Genomic DNA, 19770 nt, shown 5'->3' on the forward strand with positions numbered 1-19770 from the left:
GATACCTGAGATTGGAGACAATTTAAATTACTCAGGTGCCAGAAAAATGTAGTGGTAGTAGCAACAGAAAGACAAAAGTGAGCGTTCCTACAGATAGAATTAAAAGGATCCTACATTTGATTGGATGGCAGAATGAATTAAGTCTTAGACATGGGAAACCCTATGTGTCTAGAATGTTCATACCTTTGGAAATAGGAAATGCAATAGGCAGAGCAGATTTGGAGATAGACATGAACTGTAGAACTAGGAGGAAAGGGTAATAATGAGTGAAAGGGCTGAAGACAAACCCAGGTTGACCAGGGCTTCCAGCTTTCTCCTGTGTCATTTGGGGCAAGACATTTAACCTTTTCACATCCCCTTTTCTTTATCTGGGCTTTCCTGGTGGCTCAGACAGTAAAAGCATCTGCCTGCAATGCAGGAGACCCAGGTTCAATCCCTGGATTGGGAAAATCCCCTGGAGAAGGAAATGGCTACCCACTCCATTATTCTTGCCTGGAGAATCCCATGGACAGAGGAGCCCCACAGGCTACAGTTCATGAGGTCTCAAAAGAGTTGTACACAACTGAGTAACTAACACTTTCATTTCATTTTCTTTACCTATATCCACCATACAGGATTTTTATGATCAATAAATGAGGTGATATATATCAATCTCTGAATATAGTCCCCCACATAAACTGTTAAATAATATTCATTATAATTCTCATCAACAACAAAGAAGTATGAACTTCTCTTGCTAGCAATGTCTATCCTCATATATTTGATCATCATTTCAATGCCAATAACTATTAGCTGTCTTCTTCTAACCCTGCATTGTGTCACAAGGACCCGCACTTCCACATGCAAGCCTACCAGATATCTTCATGCAGATGTTCTTGATGCTGATCTTATTGTTGTTGATGAGAATTACAAGATCAGCATCAAGAACATCTGCATGAAGATATCAGGTAGACTTTCATGTGGAAGTGCAGGTCCTTGTGACACAAAGCAGGGTTAGAAGAAGAGAGCTAATAGTTATTGGCATTGAAATGATGATCAAATATATGAGGATAGACATTGCTGGCAGCAAAAGTTCATACTTCAGAATAAGCATTCTAAAAGAAACTTACCAATTTGTTGATTTTAAAAAATGAGGAACTTAACAGCCAGAAAATGTTGAAATAAAAGATAGCCAAGCACATAAGTTGGGGAAACACCCATGTGCAGAAAGTGGTAGAAAAAGAGGAGTCAGAAAAAGAAAGAAAAAAAATTCACTAAAGGGTCCTAGTTACAACTAAGAGAGGAAAATGCCACATTGACAAGGCAAGAGAAGGTTTCATTGGTGTCCACTGCTACGTATAGGCAAGCTAAAAATAATGAAGCTGAAAAAGGAGCCAAAAACCAGATTCAGTGACCTCCAGTAGAATACAGAGAGAGGCAGAAATCAGGTTTCAAGCCACAGTGACAATGTGGTATCAATTACTATAGCCAGTACTTTTAAAGTTTGGTAATGAAGAGAAAACTAGATCATAAATTAGGGAAAGAAGAGATAAACAAATTGAAGGAAGGCCTAAGGAAGGGAAAGAGTATAAGACGACTAAAGCTTCAGGTTTAGCGATTGAAATAATGGTGATATTTTTAAATATATCTTTCTTATTTTTGAATAGACTGCATTTAAGTGGTCAGAAAATGAAAATGATCTAAAAAGGTTTGCACTGAAAGTGTCGCTCCAACCTCTATCTACATCCATTCCATACCATTCCTCTTCACTTTTACGTGTAACTTTTAATGTCTTCCCTTTGCATTTGCTTGTTTATGCAAATATTAAAAAATACCAACATATAGAATTATTATTCCCACTTTTTACACAAAAAGTAACTTTCTGTATCCACATTTTTGTTCCTTGCTTATTTTCATTTTAAAATATATATTGAAGATCTTACTTTCTTCAACCACACAGTGTTCTTTTTTACCAATATGCTGCAGTCCCTCACTGCTGAGCGACAGAGTCATTTCCATTCTTTGACTGTTACAGATAATGTCACAAGGAATAACTTTGTATGTATGTTCTTTTATGTATATGCAGATATAGCAATAGGATAGACTCTCAGAAGTGAGTTTGCTGTATCAGAGGATAAACACATCTGTTTTAAAAAAAAAATAGTGAGAGGGAGAGAGGTGCTGGTTTGGAAAGCAAAGATGATGTTACAGATCTCTTGCATTAAAAAGCCTGAATTTAATAATAGAAAAAATAAGATACAACAGAGTAAAATCGTTAGTTACAGTCCCATAAGTAATGTGTTAAACATCAACATTTGAACTAATATTTTTTTCTTAATTCATACAATGCTACAAATCATAAGGACTCACTATGTTGGATCAATTGTTATTTCCAGGTCTTCTGTTTGGAGAGAGAGAGAGAGAGACATATATATAATTTTCTTTATTTTGCCACCTTTAGGTAGTCATATATCAATATGTATCTATACATACATGCTGCTCTCTGCTTCCCAACATCACCACGAAGAGCCTTGAGGTCACACTTCATGGAATCTTAAAAGAGCCATTCCTCACCTCCTATCTCTTCCCAATTATGAAAATCCTTCACTATTTCCTTTTAGTTCATTGTACATCACCAGAAAAACTCCATCTATCCTCTGCTCAGAAGGTTCCTTCCATCTTATCTCTTTTACCAAAAAATCTGACACTCTCTAGGACACTGGTCTCCAGCAGCAGTTTCCAGTGGTAGCAGTTTCTCCTCCAGCCCTTGTACCACTGGGCCTGGGGTTGGAACACTTGTTCCACTTTGCTGCTTCCAAACCATTGTTCCTTCTGCCCAACCTTAAAATCTTTCAATTTCAAATCTCACTTCAACTAATTATATACTCAAGTGGTATGTGTACATTTATATATACAACCCCTCATTATTGTTTTCACGTACTAATCATCACTCCCTCTTCTTCTGGCTCAGTGTCACACTCCCCTGATCTACTTCCGACTCTCAGTGATTTCAGTATACACATCATAGATGATTCTTCCAACAACCTGGCCTAATTCCTTGACATCTTCCACTGATCCTGTCTTCCATTCTGACTCAGCCACTCACTTCCTAAGTCATACAATTGACCTTGCTGTTACCTTTGACTGTGCGTGTATCATAACCTTGGTTCATACAGGACACATTCTGACTTTCCTTTCAAGATTACCAACCCTATTACAATTCCCACCAGAACCTCCAGTCTATTGAACCTGCTCACCATCTCTCACTCCCCTGAAGACTTATCTTCCCTCCTTATTTGATTAAAATTTCATGATCATTGTAATCACCCCCTTGAGTAGATCCTCATTTCTCTTGCCACTTTTTTACTTTATAGAATTTATTTGTCAAAGTCACAAATCCTAGTTACATTCAAGTCTCTACCCACTCCATGCTTGTACATCTAAGGCTCAAATTAAATGCTAAAAATACACAATTGTGTTCATTGGCCCATTTTTTAAATATATGACCACAAACCTTACTGCAACATTTCCCAACTTCATTTTCCTAGTTAAGTATTTCACACCCTCCTCTTTCAAACTTCTAACACATCCCACCTCCACACTCATATTCAACTAATGTCTCTGTTTCCTCTTTTACTGAAACAAATGAAAGAAATCAGAAAAGAATGTAGACTCCTGCCACCACATCTACCCACCCACCAGCATCTGTACTCAGACTGAATTATCCATCGTCTTATTCAGAACTAGTCTTTCCCATCCTTCCTCACCCACTCCAGGACATTATTCTACAACTCTCCCACTCTGTCATATATCTCACTCTCCTCCTGTTTTCATTAATTCATGCATATCATGCTGTTATTTTGCCTTCTTATAAAATCCTTCTCTTGACTCTTCTTGCCCCTTCATTTATCCCTTCTTTCCTGTATTTCCTTTAATGTTTGAGGGCACCAGGACTCAGCCCTTTGTCCTGCTTCTATTTGTGCCTTAACTCCTTTGTAAAGACTCATGCCTTAAAGCAGCCTACACTTCCACTTCTAACTTTCCTTTTAACTCAAGATTCTTGTATGCTGTTGCCAATGCTAAGTCTTTATTTTGATGTTCAGTAAACATCTCAAGTTTAATAAGACAAAACTCAAACTTCTCCTCTTCCCCTACCAAAAAATTTATCCCACCTTCAGTAATCCCCATCTTTATTGTGACAACTCCAACTTTTAACTATTTGGGCCCAAAACCTTGGAGCCATCCTTGACTTCTCACGTAATTTCATGCCTGTTCCCTATCCAGTATCTTACCCATCAGGAAATCCTCTGCTCTGCCTTCCATTCCTCACTAACTTCAATGCTACTAGCCCAGTCTGAACCATTGTCTTCTTTTGACTAGACTACTATAAGACAGACTGATTCCCCTGATTTCACACCTACATATCACCTATTCTTAAAGGGATCTTGACAGAACAGCCAGAGTGATTCTTTTAAAAATAAATCATAGCCTTGCAAACTCTTCTGCTCATCTCTTGCTCACAGGAAAAACCCAAGTCCTCACAATGACCCATCAGGCTCTACCCAGTCTAACCCCATGATACCCCTCTACCCTCCTCTCCTGTGTTCTCCCCCCAGCTCAGTCAGAGCAGCCAACCTGGTCTCTTTAATGCTCTTCAAGCACCCTTGACAATACTCCTGCCTCACACCTTTGCAATTTGTTCTCTCTGCTTAAATGCTCTTCCCCAGATATCTACATTGCTTCCTTCATCTCCTACAAGTTTTATCCCAAATATCACATTATCAATGAAGCCCACCCTAACTACCTACTAAAATTATAAATCACTTACCCTTCACACTTCTGATCCCCATACTCTGCTCTGTTTTTCTCTCCACATTCATGATATACTGAACACTTTATCTATATTTATAGTTTTCCAAATTAGAATGTAAACTTCATAACAACAGGAACTCTGTTCTCTGAAATATCACAAATGTCTAGAATAGAGTCTAGTACAAGCCATGTATTCAGGTATTTAATGCAAAACTAAATGCATATGTTCTTTGAAGAGCTCATGATATTTATTCATTCCTTTCATAATATGATCTGAAAAATGACATGGGGGCAATTTCGGTATCAAGAGATCTTAGAAAACATCAGGTTCAGTAGTTTTTTCATTTGTTTTCTTTTTTGACAACATAAGGGTATGATATTTTTCCAATAAAATCAAAATATAGCTAACTTTAAAGGAGATAAACATTGTATGAATACCTACAGGTTGAAGTCTTTGTCACTGTGAAGCAAAATACTTCTTTTTCCAGAACCACATCCTCAGGGCCCTATGTGTCCTTTGAGGTTAGCCTCATTTCACAGATGAGAAGACTAAGGGCCTACGAGGTTATTTTTTTTTTTTTCATATATCACTGATTTTCCCAGTAATACACAGTCAGTGACTGACATGGTCATGGACAGCTTTCCTAGTCGTGTTCTTGGGCTCTCCCTCTAGAGTTTTCTGTACTGTTTCTTCTATATGTTGACTTAGGAAATGAAGAACTCAGGAAACTAAACCTGGAAACTGTTCTCACGGCTGCTTGAATTTTATTCCTTGTTCACTGAGGTTTCTGTTATCCTCTTTCTTAGGCTGACACAGGCAAGAATTTAGTCACACTCCCCAACACAACTGCCACTGCAATTCTGTGCAGTGACGAGACCATCTGGCTGGAACCTGAGGTTCTCTTTTCAGGGCCTCGCCAAGGTGAGATGGTATAGGAAAAAACTTCACATGTGAGAGAACAAAATGTTCCACTCAAAGAAAGTGAGTTTTCCTAAGCATGTATTTTATTTTGTAGCATTTGAGTTTCCTCAAATCAATTACCAGAAGTATGGTGGGAAACCTTACACATATGCATATGGACTTGGCTTGAATCACTTTGTTCCAGACAGGGTAATTAATCCCTCTTCCTAATATTCAAACAGTACTTTGAATCATATGTTAGTCAAGTAAAGCATATTGACTGATTTTTCTTTCTTATAAGCAGCTCTGTAAGCTGAACGTCAAAACTAAAGAAACCTGGGTATGGCAAGAGCCTGATTCATACCCCTCAGAACCTATCTTTGTTTCTCACCCAGATGCCTTGGAGGAAGATGACGGTAATGAGAGTAATAGATGTGTCTGAACCCTCTTTTCTCATTGGAGTTCATATAGTTAATTCACTAGGAGAGGACTTATGTTGATTATTTCCAAATGTTCAGAAATAATCCTTCCTGCTATTGAATAGGACAGCACTAAAGAATGTAAATGTGTTTGAAGATAAGTTTTATCTTATGGTCAGATTTCATTAGGTACTGTTGGAAAAATACTTAGAGCACCATTGGGTGTCACAACAGAATATCAGTATCTGCTCTAGATGGAGGTGAGAAGGAAGAAGGAGCAGCATGTTATCTAAGTTTTGCCTTTCCTGACCTAGATACATTTCTGAAAACAAATAGGGTTCTAAGGAGGGAAACTGAATATTCTAACTGATCCAAGAGAATTGGGACTTTGAGATTCTAGTTTTGGTTTTTCTTTTTAGTAAACTGGGGCTAGAAGGGGATCTAGAGCAACAGTCTATAAAACAGCAATTCAGATACACTCAACTACAAAGCTGGGACAGTGGGGTAGGTTATACTTTCCGGGATTAAAATATGGGAGACTGCAGAGAAATGAATAGAATAAAGAGTTGTAGAGCCGTTTTACACTAAGTGATTTTACATTTGCAGTGCATCCAGTCAAAACTGCAAAAAGTGTGTTCCTATTTTGTTTGATGGAAAGCATCCAAGCTAGGTCTTGGAAATTGTAGAAATAATGTACCTTACTGTTTTCAAAGTCTTTAAGAAGTCTTTTTAAAAAGTCACAACATTTTTTGCAGTAAATAGAGCAGCTGTTAAATCTTATGACACAAATAAAAACACAGAAACATTCATTAAATAAGAATTCAATGAATATTCACTGTGTTCTAACCATTGTGGTAGGCTATCGGGATACAATGGTGGGCAAGAAGGACACTGTCACTCCCTTCCTGGAGCTTATAGTCTAGGGGACTTGAAAAATTTAACATCCCTCTCATGGTTGCCACGGGCTTTGCTGGTAGCTCAGGCAGTAAAGAATCTGCCTGCAATGCAAGAGAGTACTCTTGCTTGGAGAATTCCATGGACAGAGGAACCTGGCAGCCTACAGTCCATGGGGTTGCAAAGAGTCAGACACGACTGAGCAACTAACACTTTCACTTTCATGGTTGCCACACGGCCAGGTGGCAGAAGAGTCAGAACACGCTATCAGGTCATCTGGTTTTCTTTATTTGTGAGTGTAATGTCTCCTGTAGTATTTCAGTGACATTTATTGTATGGCTCTGGGCTTTTTTTTTTTTAATTCAACACTGCCTTATTAACTTCTCATTAACAGGTGTAGTTCTGAGTGTGGTGGTGAGCCCTGGGGCAGGACAAAAGCCTGCTTATCTTCTGATTCTGAATGCCAAGGACTTGAGTGAAGTTGCCAGGGCTGAAGTGGAGATTAACATTCCTGTCACTTTTCATGGACTGTTCAAAAAATCCTGAGCACATTCTAGCATGACATGTTTCTGGTGACAAAACACAGAAAAACACAGTCAGGTCTGCAATCAAATTCTGTTTAGCTTTAGCCTACTGTCTGTAAGGGTTTTTAACTTGCAGATGCACACAGTTTTGCAGTATTTTACAGAAAGCACAGAGTTGAGTAAGGAATTCCTTTTTAAAAAGTGCTTATTTAGATAATCGTACTTTGTGAGACAGGTACATCATAACTAAAAACTCTTTATATATTTACAATCAAATAGAAAATGAATGTGGATTTATTAAACTGTTTTTCATTCCTATTATAAAAGTGTATTTTAGGCAACTATCTGCTCCTATTACTTTTTAACATTTAAAAGCCAAAGTCTTCTACAGCTGATGTGTATGTGGCTTTGCTGTGTCAAGGCAGCATCTTGGAAAAAGACTTAGTTACTAAATGTCAAATCAAACTTCTTCTCAAACCAGGGTCTTTGATCTAAGACAATCATTGTAATTGTATGCACATATGTATTATTGTTCAAGGATTCTCATGGTTTAAACTTTAATATATCCATTTAGTATAGGCAGTTATTACTTTTTCTGATTTCACAGTAAGGCAGCCTGTCTCTAATTTACTGAGGGCTCTCAACCAAATAACTTCTCAGAGATTATGTTATCTATTAGAAACTTACATAACATCAAAGCAATTACATATAGTAGTGGCTGTAATTTTTTTGAAAAAATAGCATAAAATACTTACAAATATAATTGCTGTTTAAAATCAGATTATGGGGATAATAATGTGGGGGGGTTATACTTTGTTGCCTTTTCTGCTTAATTACGTTTAAGCACAGTGCACCTGACTGAAGAGAAAGTGAAAAAAGAGAAAATACTGTCATTAACACTCAGATATGAATATATTTAAGCACTTTTGTTTTTAAAATTATTCTTTTCTGAGATATATGTTGCAAAAAAAATGAAGATTGAAAAAAAATTTTATTCTATATCTTAATCCTGTTTGACTAAGTAAAAACAGCTTGAAGGAACAGACTGACTAGGGTACTTGATGCATCCATTTGATTTCTTTATTTAGATAAAATGCAAACTCATTTTTTAAGATTATAAGTACTCATTAAAATATACTTTTCAAAGAAAATCTAAAATTGCAAAAAAGCAGAAATTACAAAGTAAAATCATGCAGAGCTCATCTAAGCATCACTACTGGCCTTTCCCATCATTTCCCATGTGTGGCTTTTTAATGTAATCATTATTTCTTTGGGAGTAATTCCTATCTCAAAAATATCTCAAAAAAATAAAAAGAAAAATGCCATAAAATAACATGGAATATGTGACTGTAGATAAACATCAATCTGCTGGATTTTGTCTCTAGATATGGCACATGAACTTAATTCCACAAAGAAAGCTATTCATACATTTATTTTTTAAATGCAGAAAATAAATTGCTGAATAATTACCAAGTTTTGTGCTTATTTAAGTCTCTAAATGTAAGAGAATTCCTAATACTGTCACTTCCCACACTTGCCAGTCAGCCCCTGCCTTCTTCCCATTCCTTTTCCACCGGAAAGTCTGGCAGTTCTTTGTGCCTGCTCCTCCAGTTGGAAGATCCCACTTTGAGCTCTGTGCTCTGTGAAGATAGCCACAGTGTTAAGAAGGGAGAAAGGAACATCTGACTAAAGGAGCATTCTGTCAATACCTTTTCACCAATTGGATTGTCTATATAGTCACTGCTGATATTATACCAAAAAGACTTAGGAGCTGCTTTACAAGTGCAAAGATAGAACGTGAGTTTTAAAAACTTAAATTAGGATAAGGAAGATTTACGTCAAGCAGGAAGGATTAACTCAGAAATTCAGATTGAAAAAATTAAGTAACCTGATTTCTAAGAATCAAGGGTATTCATCTGGAGGAATCTAGAGAATCATGTCCCATTCATAAACACATAAATCTGTTTTAAGGGGAAAATTCAAATTGAATTAAGATAAATAAACCTATTAGTAAGTACCTACTTTTAAAATAAGTTGTTTGAAGTCAGCTTTTTTTCCATTTCAGCACCCTATTTGTCATAGCCAAGGAGAAATAATAACATCTTCGAGAATATAAAATAATAATTAGTAACTGATAATTGACAATCTAGACAGAGTTCCTATCAGTCAACTCAGTTCAGTCACTCAGTCGTGTCTGACTCTTTGTGACCCCATGGACTGCAGCATGCCAGATTTCCCTGTCCATCACCAACTCCTGAAGCTTGCTCAAATTTATGTCATCAAGTTAGTGATACTATCCAACATCTCATCCTCTGTCATCCCATTCTCTTGTCTTCAGTCTTTCCCGCATCAGAATCTTTTCCAATGAGTCAGTTCTTTGCATCAGGTGGCCAAAATATTGGAGTTTCAGCTTTAGCATCAGTCCTTCCAATGAATATTCAGGACTGTTTTCCTTTAGGATTGACTGGCTTGATCTCCTTGTTTTCCTCAAGGGACTCTCAAGAGTCTTCTCCAACACCACAGTTCAAAAGCATCACTTCTTTGGTGCTCAGCTTTCTTTATAGTCCAACTCTCACATCCACACATGACTACTGGAAAAACCATAGCTTTGACTATATGGACTTTTCTTGGTAAAGTAATGTCTCTGCTTTTTAGAGTTCCTATACTATATTCTAAACCAAAAAAATCAACAGGCAGCAAAGCCAGCCTACATTCCAAGAATTCTGTGGCAGTTTTATTCTATCATCTACAATCTGGCTGAAGAATAAAATGCAGTGCTTTCTTCTGTAAACAGATAAGAGTGATCAATGATTAAGATTAAGAGACAATGTCTCCTAAAGGATCCCTTAAAGGGAAGTCACTCAGTCGTGTCTGACTCTTTGCGACCCCATGGACTGTAGCCCACCAGGCTCCTCCATCCATGGGATTTTCCAGGCAAGAGTACTGGAGTGGCTTGCCATACCAAATCAGTCTCAATGGGAAAACAATCTCTGAAAAACAGGAGAAAAGGAAACTTATACTCATTGAGTGCCTTTTACTTTTACAGAAAGGGGGAAATTACTCCAAATATTATACCCACCATGATACTATCTTCACCTTTTTAAAGATCAGGAAAGGGAGGTCAAGTAACTTTTCTAACAAAACTTCAACTGAAATCTAAGCCTATCCATTAAAACCCTAACGCTAAAATTAAGCCTTCCATTAAAAATAGGTTTCTGATGCTTTCTAAAGTATTTCTACTAATTTAAATTTTATTTCAAATACAACCACTTTCATACTACTCAGTCATCAAAGCTGGGGGCAACATCATACAGAGTGAAGTAAGCCAGAAAGATAAAGACCAATACAGTATACTAACGCATATATATGGAATTTAGAAAGATGGTAATGATAACCCTATATGCAAAACAGAAAAAGAGACCTAGATGGTACAGAACAGACTTCTTGGAGCTCTGTGGGAGAAGGTGAGGGTGGGATGTTTAGAAAGAACAGCATGAACATTATCTATAGTGAAACAGATCATCAGCCCAGGTGGGATGCATGAGACAAGTGCCTGGGCCTGGTGCACTGGGAAGACCCAGAGGAATCGGGTGGAGAGGGAGGTGGGAGGGGGGATCGGGATGGGGATCGGGATGGGGAATACATGTAAATCCATGGCTGATTCATGTCAATGTATGGCAAAAACCACTACAATATTGTAAAGTAATTAGCCTCCAACTAATAAAAATAAATGAAAAAAAATAAATGAAAAAAAAAGCTGGGGGCAAATAAAATCTTTGACAATTTAGTAACTCCTGCTATTGATAGTGGGTCAAATACTCCTTGAATAATAGTAGCCAAATAACAAGTATATATTATGCTAGAGATTCCACTAATTAGTCTTTATATATATATATAGTTTTGATAATGCTATTTTGCAGGTGAAGAAAGTAAAGCTCAATAAGCTAAATAACTTGGTCAACTTTCCACACAGAATGAAAATCTGATTCCAAGTACCATCTGTATCTTTTGGGAACCATGAACTATACTACCTTGAGGTAGTTCACAATTTCAACATTAGATCACTACATTCCTTTTGATGACATTTTAAAAAACCACTTTCCATTGATTTCTGTGAAAATATGTTACATGCAAAAATTAATGTGGGATACAAAGTGATAATGACCATGTCCAATCTGATTCCAAAGTTTGAGAAGTTCTGCAATGTCCAAAAGTTACTAGGCAATTAGAACAAAGATGTCTATTATGTCACCTGGACTTATCAATGTAACAAGCAAAGGTTTTATGTATTTCTTTTAGTGTGCATTAAAAAGTAATTCTGACAGTAAAGGTTTTGTGAAGCAAGAAAGTTAGAGAATCTCTGTTTAAGACTTATTTTTAACTTAGTAGGTAAAGCTCATAGGACCTAGTCTAGAGGGTTATGATTTAAATAAGTTTATAAATTCATCCTCAAGGCAAGCCATTTTGTATCTGTTATTACATTAAATTTGCATTGAAGAGCTTTACTTATTTTAAAAAAAGAAAGATGAAAGATAAATATTCAATATTTATATGATTAGTATGGATATTTCATATTCTAATATGTTGATAATATTATACTATATGGATGATAAAATATGTTCAAGAGGCTACCAAAAATAATCTCAAAACTCACTGTTTCTCAAGTTTTTTTTACCTTGGATTCATCTCTGTATCTGTATATATATATATACTCACACACACATACACACACATATATATATACACATATATCTTAATCTCCTTCCAAAAAGTAAGCAAAGGGGTATCACCCCTTTATAAGAGCAACCCTTGCATTGAGACATAGGACTAAGAATTCAGGATCAAACAATCTACCACACTAAAAGAAGAAATATTGCTAAGTGTTAGGGAATTATATAATAGTACATTGTAATAGAACTGTTAATGAATAACTAATCCAAGAAGCAAAAAATACACATTATGGCTGAAGCTATTATAAAGAGGGCTGTAAAAGCCTTGATGTGATGACTAAGTGAAATGTAGAAGAGACTTGAATATTCTTTATAAGATAAGTGGTTATGAGTTATTATTTCAGTGCTATGATAGGAAGTAGTACTAAATAGTACTAGATCTTCCTTTGACTGGTTTGGGGAGGGATTGTGTACCGAACATGGTGCCTAACATGCAATGAAAGTGAAAGTCGCTCAGTCGTGTCCAGCTCTTCGTGACCCTATGGACTATACAGTCCATGGAATTCTCCAGGCCAGAATACCGAGGTGGATAGCCTTTCCCTTCTCCAGGGGATCTTCCCAACCCAGGGGTCAAAGAAAGGTCTTCCACATTGCAGGTGGATTCTTTACCAGCTGAGCCACAAGGGAAGACCAAGATTACTGGAGTGGGTAGCCTATCCCTTCTCCAGCAGATCTTCCCAACCCAGGAGGAATCAACCAGGGTCTTCTGCACTGCAGGTGGATTCTTTTATTTTTTTATGAAAATTTAAATTTTTAAAAATTTATTTATTTTAATTGGAGGCTAATTACCTTACAATTGTAGTGGGTTTTGCCATACATTGACATGAATCAGCCATGGGTTTACATGTGTTCCCCATCCTGAACCCCCCCCCCCACCACCCTCCCCATCTGATCCCTCAGGGTCATCCCAGTGCACCAGCTCTGAGCACCCTCTCTCATGCCTCAAACGTGGACTGGTGATCTATTTCACATATGATAATATACATGTTTTAATGCTATTCTCTCAAATCATCCCACCCTTGCCTTCTCCCACAGAGTCCAAAAGTCTGTTCTTTACATCTGTGTCTCTTTTGCTGTCTTGCATATAGGGTCATCATTACCATCTTTCTAAATTCCATATATATGTGTTAATATATTGGTGTTTTTCTTTCTGACTTACTTTGTATAATAGGCTCCAGTTTCATCCACCTCATTAGAACTGACTCAAATGCATTCTTTTTTAATAGCTGAGTAATATTCCATTGTGTATATGTACCACAGCTTACTTATCCATTCGTCTGCTGGTGGACGTCTAGGTTGCTTTCATGTCCTGGCTATTGCAAACAGCGTTTCAATGAACATTGGGGTACACATGTCTCTTTCAATTCTGCTTTCCTCAGTGTGTATGCTCAGCAGTGGCATTGCTGGGTCATATGGCAGTTCTATTTCCAGTTTTTTAAGGAATCTCCACACTGTTCTCCATAGTAGCTATACTAGTTTGCATTCCCACCAACAGTGTAAGAGGGTTCCCTTTTCTCCACACCTTCTCCAGCATTTATTGTTTGTAGACTTTTGGATAGCAGCCATTCTGACCAACATGAGATGGTATCTCATTGTGGTTTTGATTTGCATTTCTCTGGTAATGAGTAATGTTGAGCATCTTTTCATGTGTTTGTTAGCCCTCTGTATGTCTTCTTTGGAGAAATGTCTGTTTAGTTCTTTGGCCCATTTTTTGATTGGGTCCTTTATTTTTCTGGAATTGAGCTGCAGGAGCTGCTTGTATGTTTTTGAGATGAATTCTTTGTCAGTTGCATCATTTGCTATTATTTTCTCCCATTCTGAAGGCTGTCTTTTTAATTAGCTTATAGTTTCCTTCGTTGTGCAAAAGCTTTTAAGTTTAATTAGGTCCCATTCATTTATTTTTGCTCTTATTTCCATTACTCTGGGAGGTGGGTCATAGAGGATCCTGCTGTGATTTATGTCAGAGAGTGTTTTGCCTATGTTTTCCTCTAGGAGTTTTATGGTTTCTGATCTTAAATTTATATCTTTAATCCATTTTGAGTTTATTGTGTATAGTGTTAGAAAGTGTTCTAGTTCATTCTTTTACAAGTGGTTGACCAGCTTTCCCAGCACCACTTGTTAAAGAGATTGTCTTTTCTCCATTGTATATTCTCGCCTCCTTTGTCAAAGATAAGGTGTCCATAGATGCGTGGATTTATCTCTGGGATTTCTATTTCGTTCCATTGATTTATATTTCTGTCTTTGTGCCAGTACCATACTGTCTTGATGACTGTAGCTTTGTAGTATAGTCTGAAGTCAGGCAGGTTGATTCCTCCAGTTCCATTCTTCTTTCTCAAGATTGATTTGGCTATTCGAGGTTTTTTGTATTTCCATACAAATTGTGAAATTATTTGTTCTAGTTCTCTGAAAAATACTGTTGGTAGCTTGATAGGGATTGCATTGAATCTATAGATTGCTTTGGGTGGTATACTCATTTTCACTATACTGATTCTTCCAATCCATGAACATGGTATATTTCTCCATTTATTTGTGTCACCTTTGATTTCTTTCATCAGTGTTTTATAGTTTTCTATATATAGGTCTTTTGTTTCTTTAGGTAGATTTATTCCTAAGTATTTTATTCTTTTCATTGCAATGGTTAATGGAATTGTTTCCTTAATTTCTCTTTCTGTTCTCTCATTGTTAGTGTATAGGGATTTCTGTGTATTAATTTCATATCCTACAACTTTACTATATTCATTGATTAGCTCTAGGAATTTTCTGAAGTATTTAGGGTTTTCTATGTAAAGGATCATGCCATCTGCAAACAGTGAGAGTTTTACTTCTTCTTTTCCTATCTGGATTCCTTTTATTGCTTTTTCTTCTCTGATTGCTATGGCTAAAACTTCCAAAACTATGTTGAATAATACATGAGAGTGGGTACCCTTATCTTGTTCCTGACTTTAGGGGAAATGCTTTCAATTCACCATTGAGGATAGTATTTGTTGTGGGTTTATCATATATGGCTTTTATTATGTTGAGGTTTGCTCCTTCTATGCCTGCTCTCTGGAGGGTTTTTAATCATAAATGGATATTGAATTTTGTCAAAGGCTTTCTCTGCATCTATTGCGATAATCATATGGTTTTTATCTTTCAATTTGTCAATGTGGTGTATCACTGCAGGCCAATTCTTTACCAACTGAGCTATCAGAAAAGTCCCTAAGCTACTCAAGAAATGGTAGCTAATATTTTTAACTTGGGGTTTCAACAAACTTAACAGCTTTGTTTACTACATGATTTGTCTTTAATATTTAAAGTATTTTATGATATACTACATGGGAGAGAGTATAAAACAATTCTCAATCTTATACAAGGATAGAACCTTTTTTATTGACACATATCATGAGACATATGTCTCAAAAACAAGCTAGAATCCTAATAAATATCCAGTGCTTTTAAATTTTAAAGATGTTAATTGTAATCACCAGGACAACCACTAAAATGATAACTTTTTAAATGTGCTAAATATTGAAATATGCTCTAGAAACATTTAACAAAAAAGAACACAAAAGTGGAAGAAGAAAGGAACCAAAAAAAAAAAAAAGATATAGAAAACAAATAGCAAAATGTCATGCAAAAATCATATCAGCAATTAAATATAAATGGATTAAGCACTCCAATCATAAGGCAGAGATTGGCAAGATGTATTTTTTTTAATGATCTACTGATAGGCTGTGTACAAGCAACACACTTTAGATTCAAAGACACTAATAGATTTTTCTTTTAAAGAATGGAAAAAGTAACCAAAAGAGAACTGAAATGGCTACACTAACATCAGATGAAATAGACTTTAATAAGACAAAAATTGCTACTAGAGACAAAGAGATTTTGTGATGATAAAAGGGTAAATTTTAATAACACATAAGGGAATATTATGAATAACTCTATGCCAACAAATTAAGCAACCTAGATGGAATAGACAAATTTCTAGAAAAATGATAAAAATAAAAATTGACTGAAAAACAAATAGAAAATCTGAATATATCAATAAGAAGTAAAGAGACTGAATTAGTAATTCAGAAATTTCCCCAAAGAAATATCCAGGCTCACATGGCTTCCCTCATGAATTGTACAAAACATTTAAAAATGAATTAATACTAGTTACTTGCAGAGTTTTTCCCAAAAGTGGACATAGAGAAAATACTTCCCAAATCATTCTATGAGGGAAAATTTACCTTGATAACAATATCAGACAAAAACATCACAAGAAAAGAAAACCACAGACAAATATCACTTAAGAATTTACATGAAAAATCCTTAATAAAACACTAACAAACCAAATTCAGCAATGCATAAAAATAGACTACATCATGACCAAATGGGATTTCTCCTAGAAATTCAAAGTTGGCTTAATGTCCACAAATTAATCAGTATAATTCACCATATTAATAGAGCAGCAGACAAAGTCACATGATCATCTCAGTAGATGCAAATGCATTTGAAAATATTCAACATTCATTTTAAAAATGAAAAAAATCACATCTAGAAGGAAACTTCTTCATCCTGATAAAAAGTATCTATGAAAAACCCACAGTTAACATTCTACTTTATGATGAAAGATTGAATTTTCTCCCCAAGATCAGGAACAGGTTGTATGCTCTTCCCACTACTATCCAACATCTTACTGGAAGTTTGCAATTTGGCAAAGAAAATAAACAAAATGTATACAATTGAAAAATAAGGGAAACTTTACAGATGGCATGATTTGTATGTATAAAATTCTAAGGAATTAACTTTAAAAAATGTACTGGAACTAGTAAGTTCAGAAAACTTGCAGGATACAGAATCAATACACAAAAATTAGTTGTATTTCTATATACCATCAATGAACAATCTGAAAATACAAATCAGTAAGTCCATTTACAATAGTATCAAAGAATAGAATATTTAGAAATAAACTTAAGAAAAGTGTTTCAAGACTTGTATCCTGAAACTGTAACACACAGTTGAAAGTTGAAAGAAATTAAAAAATTCTTAAATGGAAAAACATCCCATGTTCTTGGATTGAAAGATTTAATATTGTTAAGCTGGCATTGCTACCCAAAATGGCCTGCAGATTCAATGCAACTTACTGTCTTTAAACATAAATTGATGTGCTGATTCTAAAATTCATAGAACATCAGTCCATCAGTCAGTTCAGTCACTCAGTCATGTCTGACTGTTTGTGACCCCATGGACTGCAGCACGCCAGGCTTCCCTGTCTATCACCAACTCCCAGGGTTTACTCAAACTCGTGTCCATTGAGTCGGTGATGCCATCCAACCATCTCATCCTCTGTTGTCCTCTTCTCCTCCTACCCTCAATCTTTCCCAGCATCAGGGTCTTTTCAAATGAGTCAGTTCTTCACATCAGGTAGAAAAAGTATTCAGCTTCAAGATCAGTCCTTCCAATGAACATTCAGGACTGATTTCCTTTCGGATGGACTGGTTGGATCTCCTTGCCATCCAAGGGACTCTCAAGAGTCTTCTCCAACACCACAGTTCAGAAGCATCAATTGTTCGGCACTCAGCTTTCTTTATAGTTGAACTCTCACATCCACACACAACTACTGGAAAAACCATAGCCTTAACTAGATGGACCTTTGCTGGCAAAGTAATGTCTCTGCTTTTTAATATGCTGTATAGGTTGGTCATAACTTTTCTTCCAAGGAGCAAGTGTCTTAATTTCATGGCTGCAATCACCATCTGCACTGATTTTGGAGCCCAAAAAATAAAGTCTGCCACTATTTCCCTATCTATTTGCCCTGAAGTGATGGGACCTGATGCTATGATCTTAGTTTTCTGAATGTTGAGTTTTAAGCCAATTTTTCATTCTCCTCTTTCACTTTCATCAAGAGGCTCTTTAGTTCTTATTCACTTTCTGCCATAAGGGTGGTGTCATCTACATATCTGAGGTTATTGATATTTCTCCTGGCAATCTTGATTCCAGCATATGCTTCATCCAGCCCAGTGTTTCTCATGATGTACTCTGCATATAAGTTAAATAATTATGGTGACAATATACAGCCTTGATGTACTCATTTTCCCATTTGGAACCAGTCTGTTATTCCATGTCCAGTTCTAACTATTGCTTCCTAACCTGCATACAGATTTCTCAAGAGGCAGGTAAGGTGGTCTGGTATTCCCATCTCTTTCAGAATTTTCCACAGTTTGTTGTAATCCATACAGTCAAAGGCTTTGGCATAGTCAATAAAGCAGAAATAGACATTTTTCTGGAACTCTCTTGCTTTTTCAATGATCCAGCAGATGTTGGCAATTTGATCTCTGGTTTCTCTGCCTTTTCTAAAACCAGCTTGAACATCCAGAAGTTCACGGTTCACGTATTGCTGAAGCCTGGCTTGGAGAATTTTGAGCATTGCTTTGCTACTGTGTGAGATGAGTGCAATTGTGAGGTAGTTTGAGCATTCCTTGGCATTGCTTTTCTTAGGGACTGGAATGAAAACTGACCTTTTCCTGTCCTGTGGCCACTGCTGATTTTTCCAAATTTGCTGGCATATTGAGTGCAGCATTGTCACAGCATTATCTTTCAGGATTTGAAATAGCTCAACTGGAAGTCCATCACCTCCACTAGCTTTGTTCATAGTGATGCTTCCTAATGCCCACTTGACTTCACATTCCAGGATGTCCTGCTCTAGGTGAGTGATCACACCATCATGATTATCTGGGTTGTGAAGATCTTTTTTGTACAGTTCTTCTGTGTATTCTTGCCACCTCTTTTTTTTTTTTTTTGGTAAGGTGAGTCGCACACATTTATTGTGGGTCCCAGGTGGGACGGGGTCCTGGCACGTGCTCCGGTGTGGTCTGGCCGCACAGCGCGTGCTCACCGTCTGAAGGACACCAGCTTCTTCTTGCTGGAGCTGGCATTGAAGCAGCCCTGCAACACAGGCAGAAGGCCTATCAGGCCCCTTCCTGTGCAAGGGGCTTGCCTGCTTAGTGTGTGCGTGTGTCTGCAGGTGTGTCCAACTCTGTGTGACCCCATGGGCTGTAGCCCACCAGGCTCCTCTGTCCATGGGATTCTCAAGGCAAGAATACTGGAGTGGGTTGCCATTTCCTTCTCCTTGCCACCTCTTCTTAATATCTTCTGCTTCTGTTAGGTCCATACAATGTCTGCCCTTTATTGAGCCTATCTTTGCATGAAATGGTTCCTTGGTGTCTCTAATTTTCATAGAACAGGGAAGAGACCAAAAATAGCCAAAATGTTCTTGAAAGAAAGAACAGAATTGAAGGATTCATACATTTCCACTTCAAAACCCACTACAAAACTGTTGTAATCAAGACAGTATGGTTATCACTATAAGGATAGAGACATAGATCAAACTAACATGATTGAGAGTCTAGAAATTAACCTTTACATTTGTCAAATCATTTTCAACAAAGGCACCAAGATAATTCAATAGGGAAAGAATAGTATTTTCAACAAATGATGCTGGGAAAAAACTGGATATACTCATGCCATAGAATGAAGCTAGACCT

General features: G+C 36.8%; 1 protein-coding gene across 1 annotated transcript in view; it reads left to right on the top strand.

Moving 5' to 3' along the window:
* Positions 1-9096, top strand: part of RPE65 (retinoid isomerohydrolase RPE65) — a 43103-nt gene extending 34007 nt beyond the window's left edge. Inside the window, exons 13-16 of the mRNA XM_043461005.1 lie at positions 5599-5713; positions 5808-5902; positions 5997-6108; positions 7400-9096. Of these exons, the coding sequence (XP_043316940.1) occupies positions 5599-5713; positions 5808-5902; positions 5997-6108; positions 7400-7551 (474 nt within the window). The 3' untranslated portion in view covers positions 7552-9096. The remainder of the gene's footprint in view (positions 1-5598; positions 5714-5807; positions 5903-5996; positions 6109-7399) is intronic.
* Positions 9097-19770: the final 10674 nt, after the last annotated feature.

Source organism: Cervus canadensis, chromosome 2 (assembly GCF_019320065.1).
Source record: "Cervus canadensis isolate Bull #8, Minnesota chromosome 2, ASM1932006v1, whole genome shotgun sequence".
Lineage (NCBI taxonomy): Eukaryota > Metazoa > Chordata > Mammalia > Artiodactyla > Cervidae > Cervus > Cervus canadensis.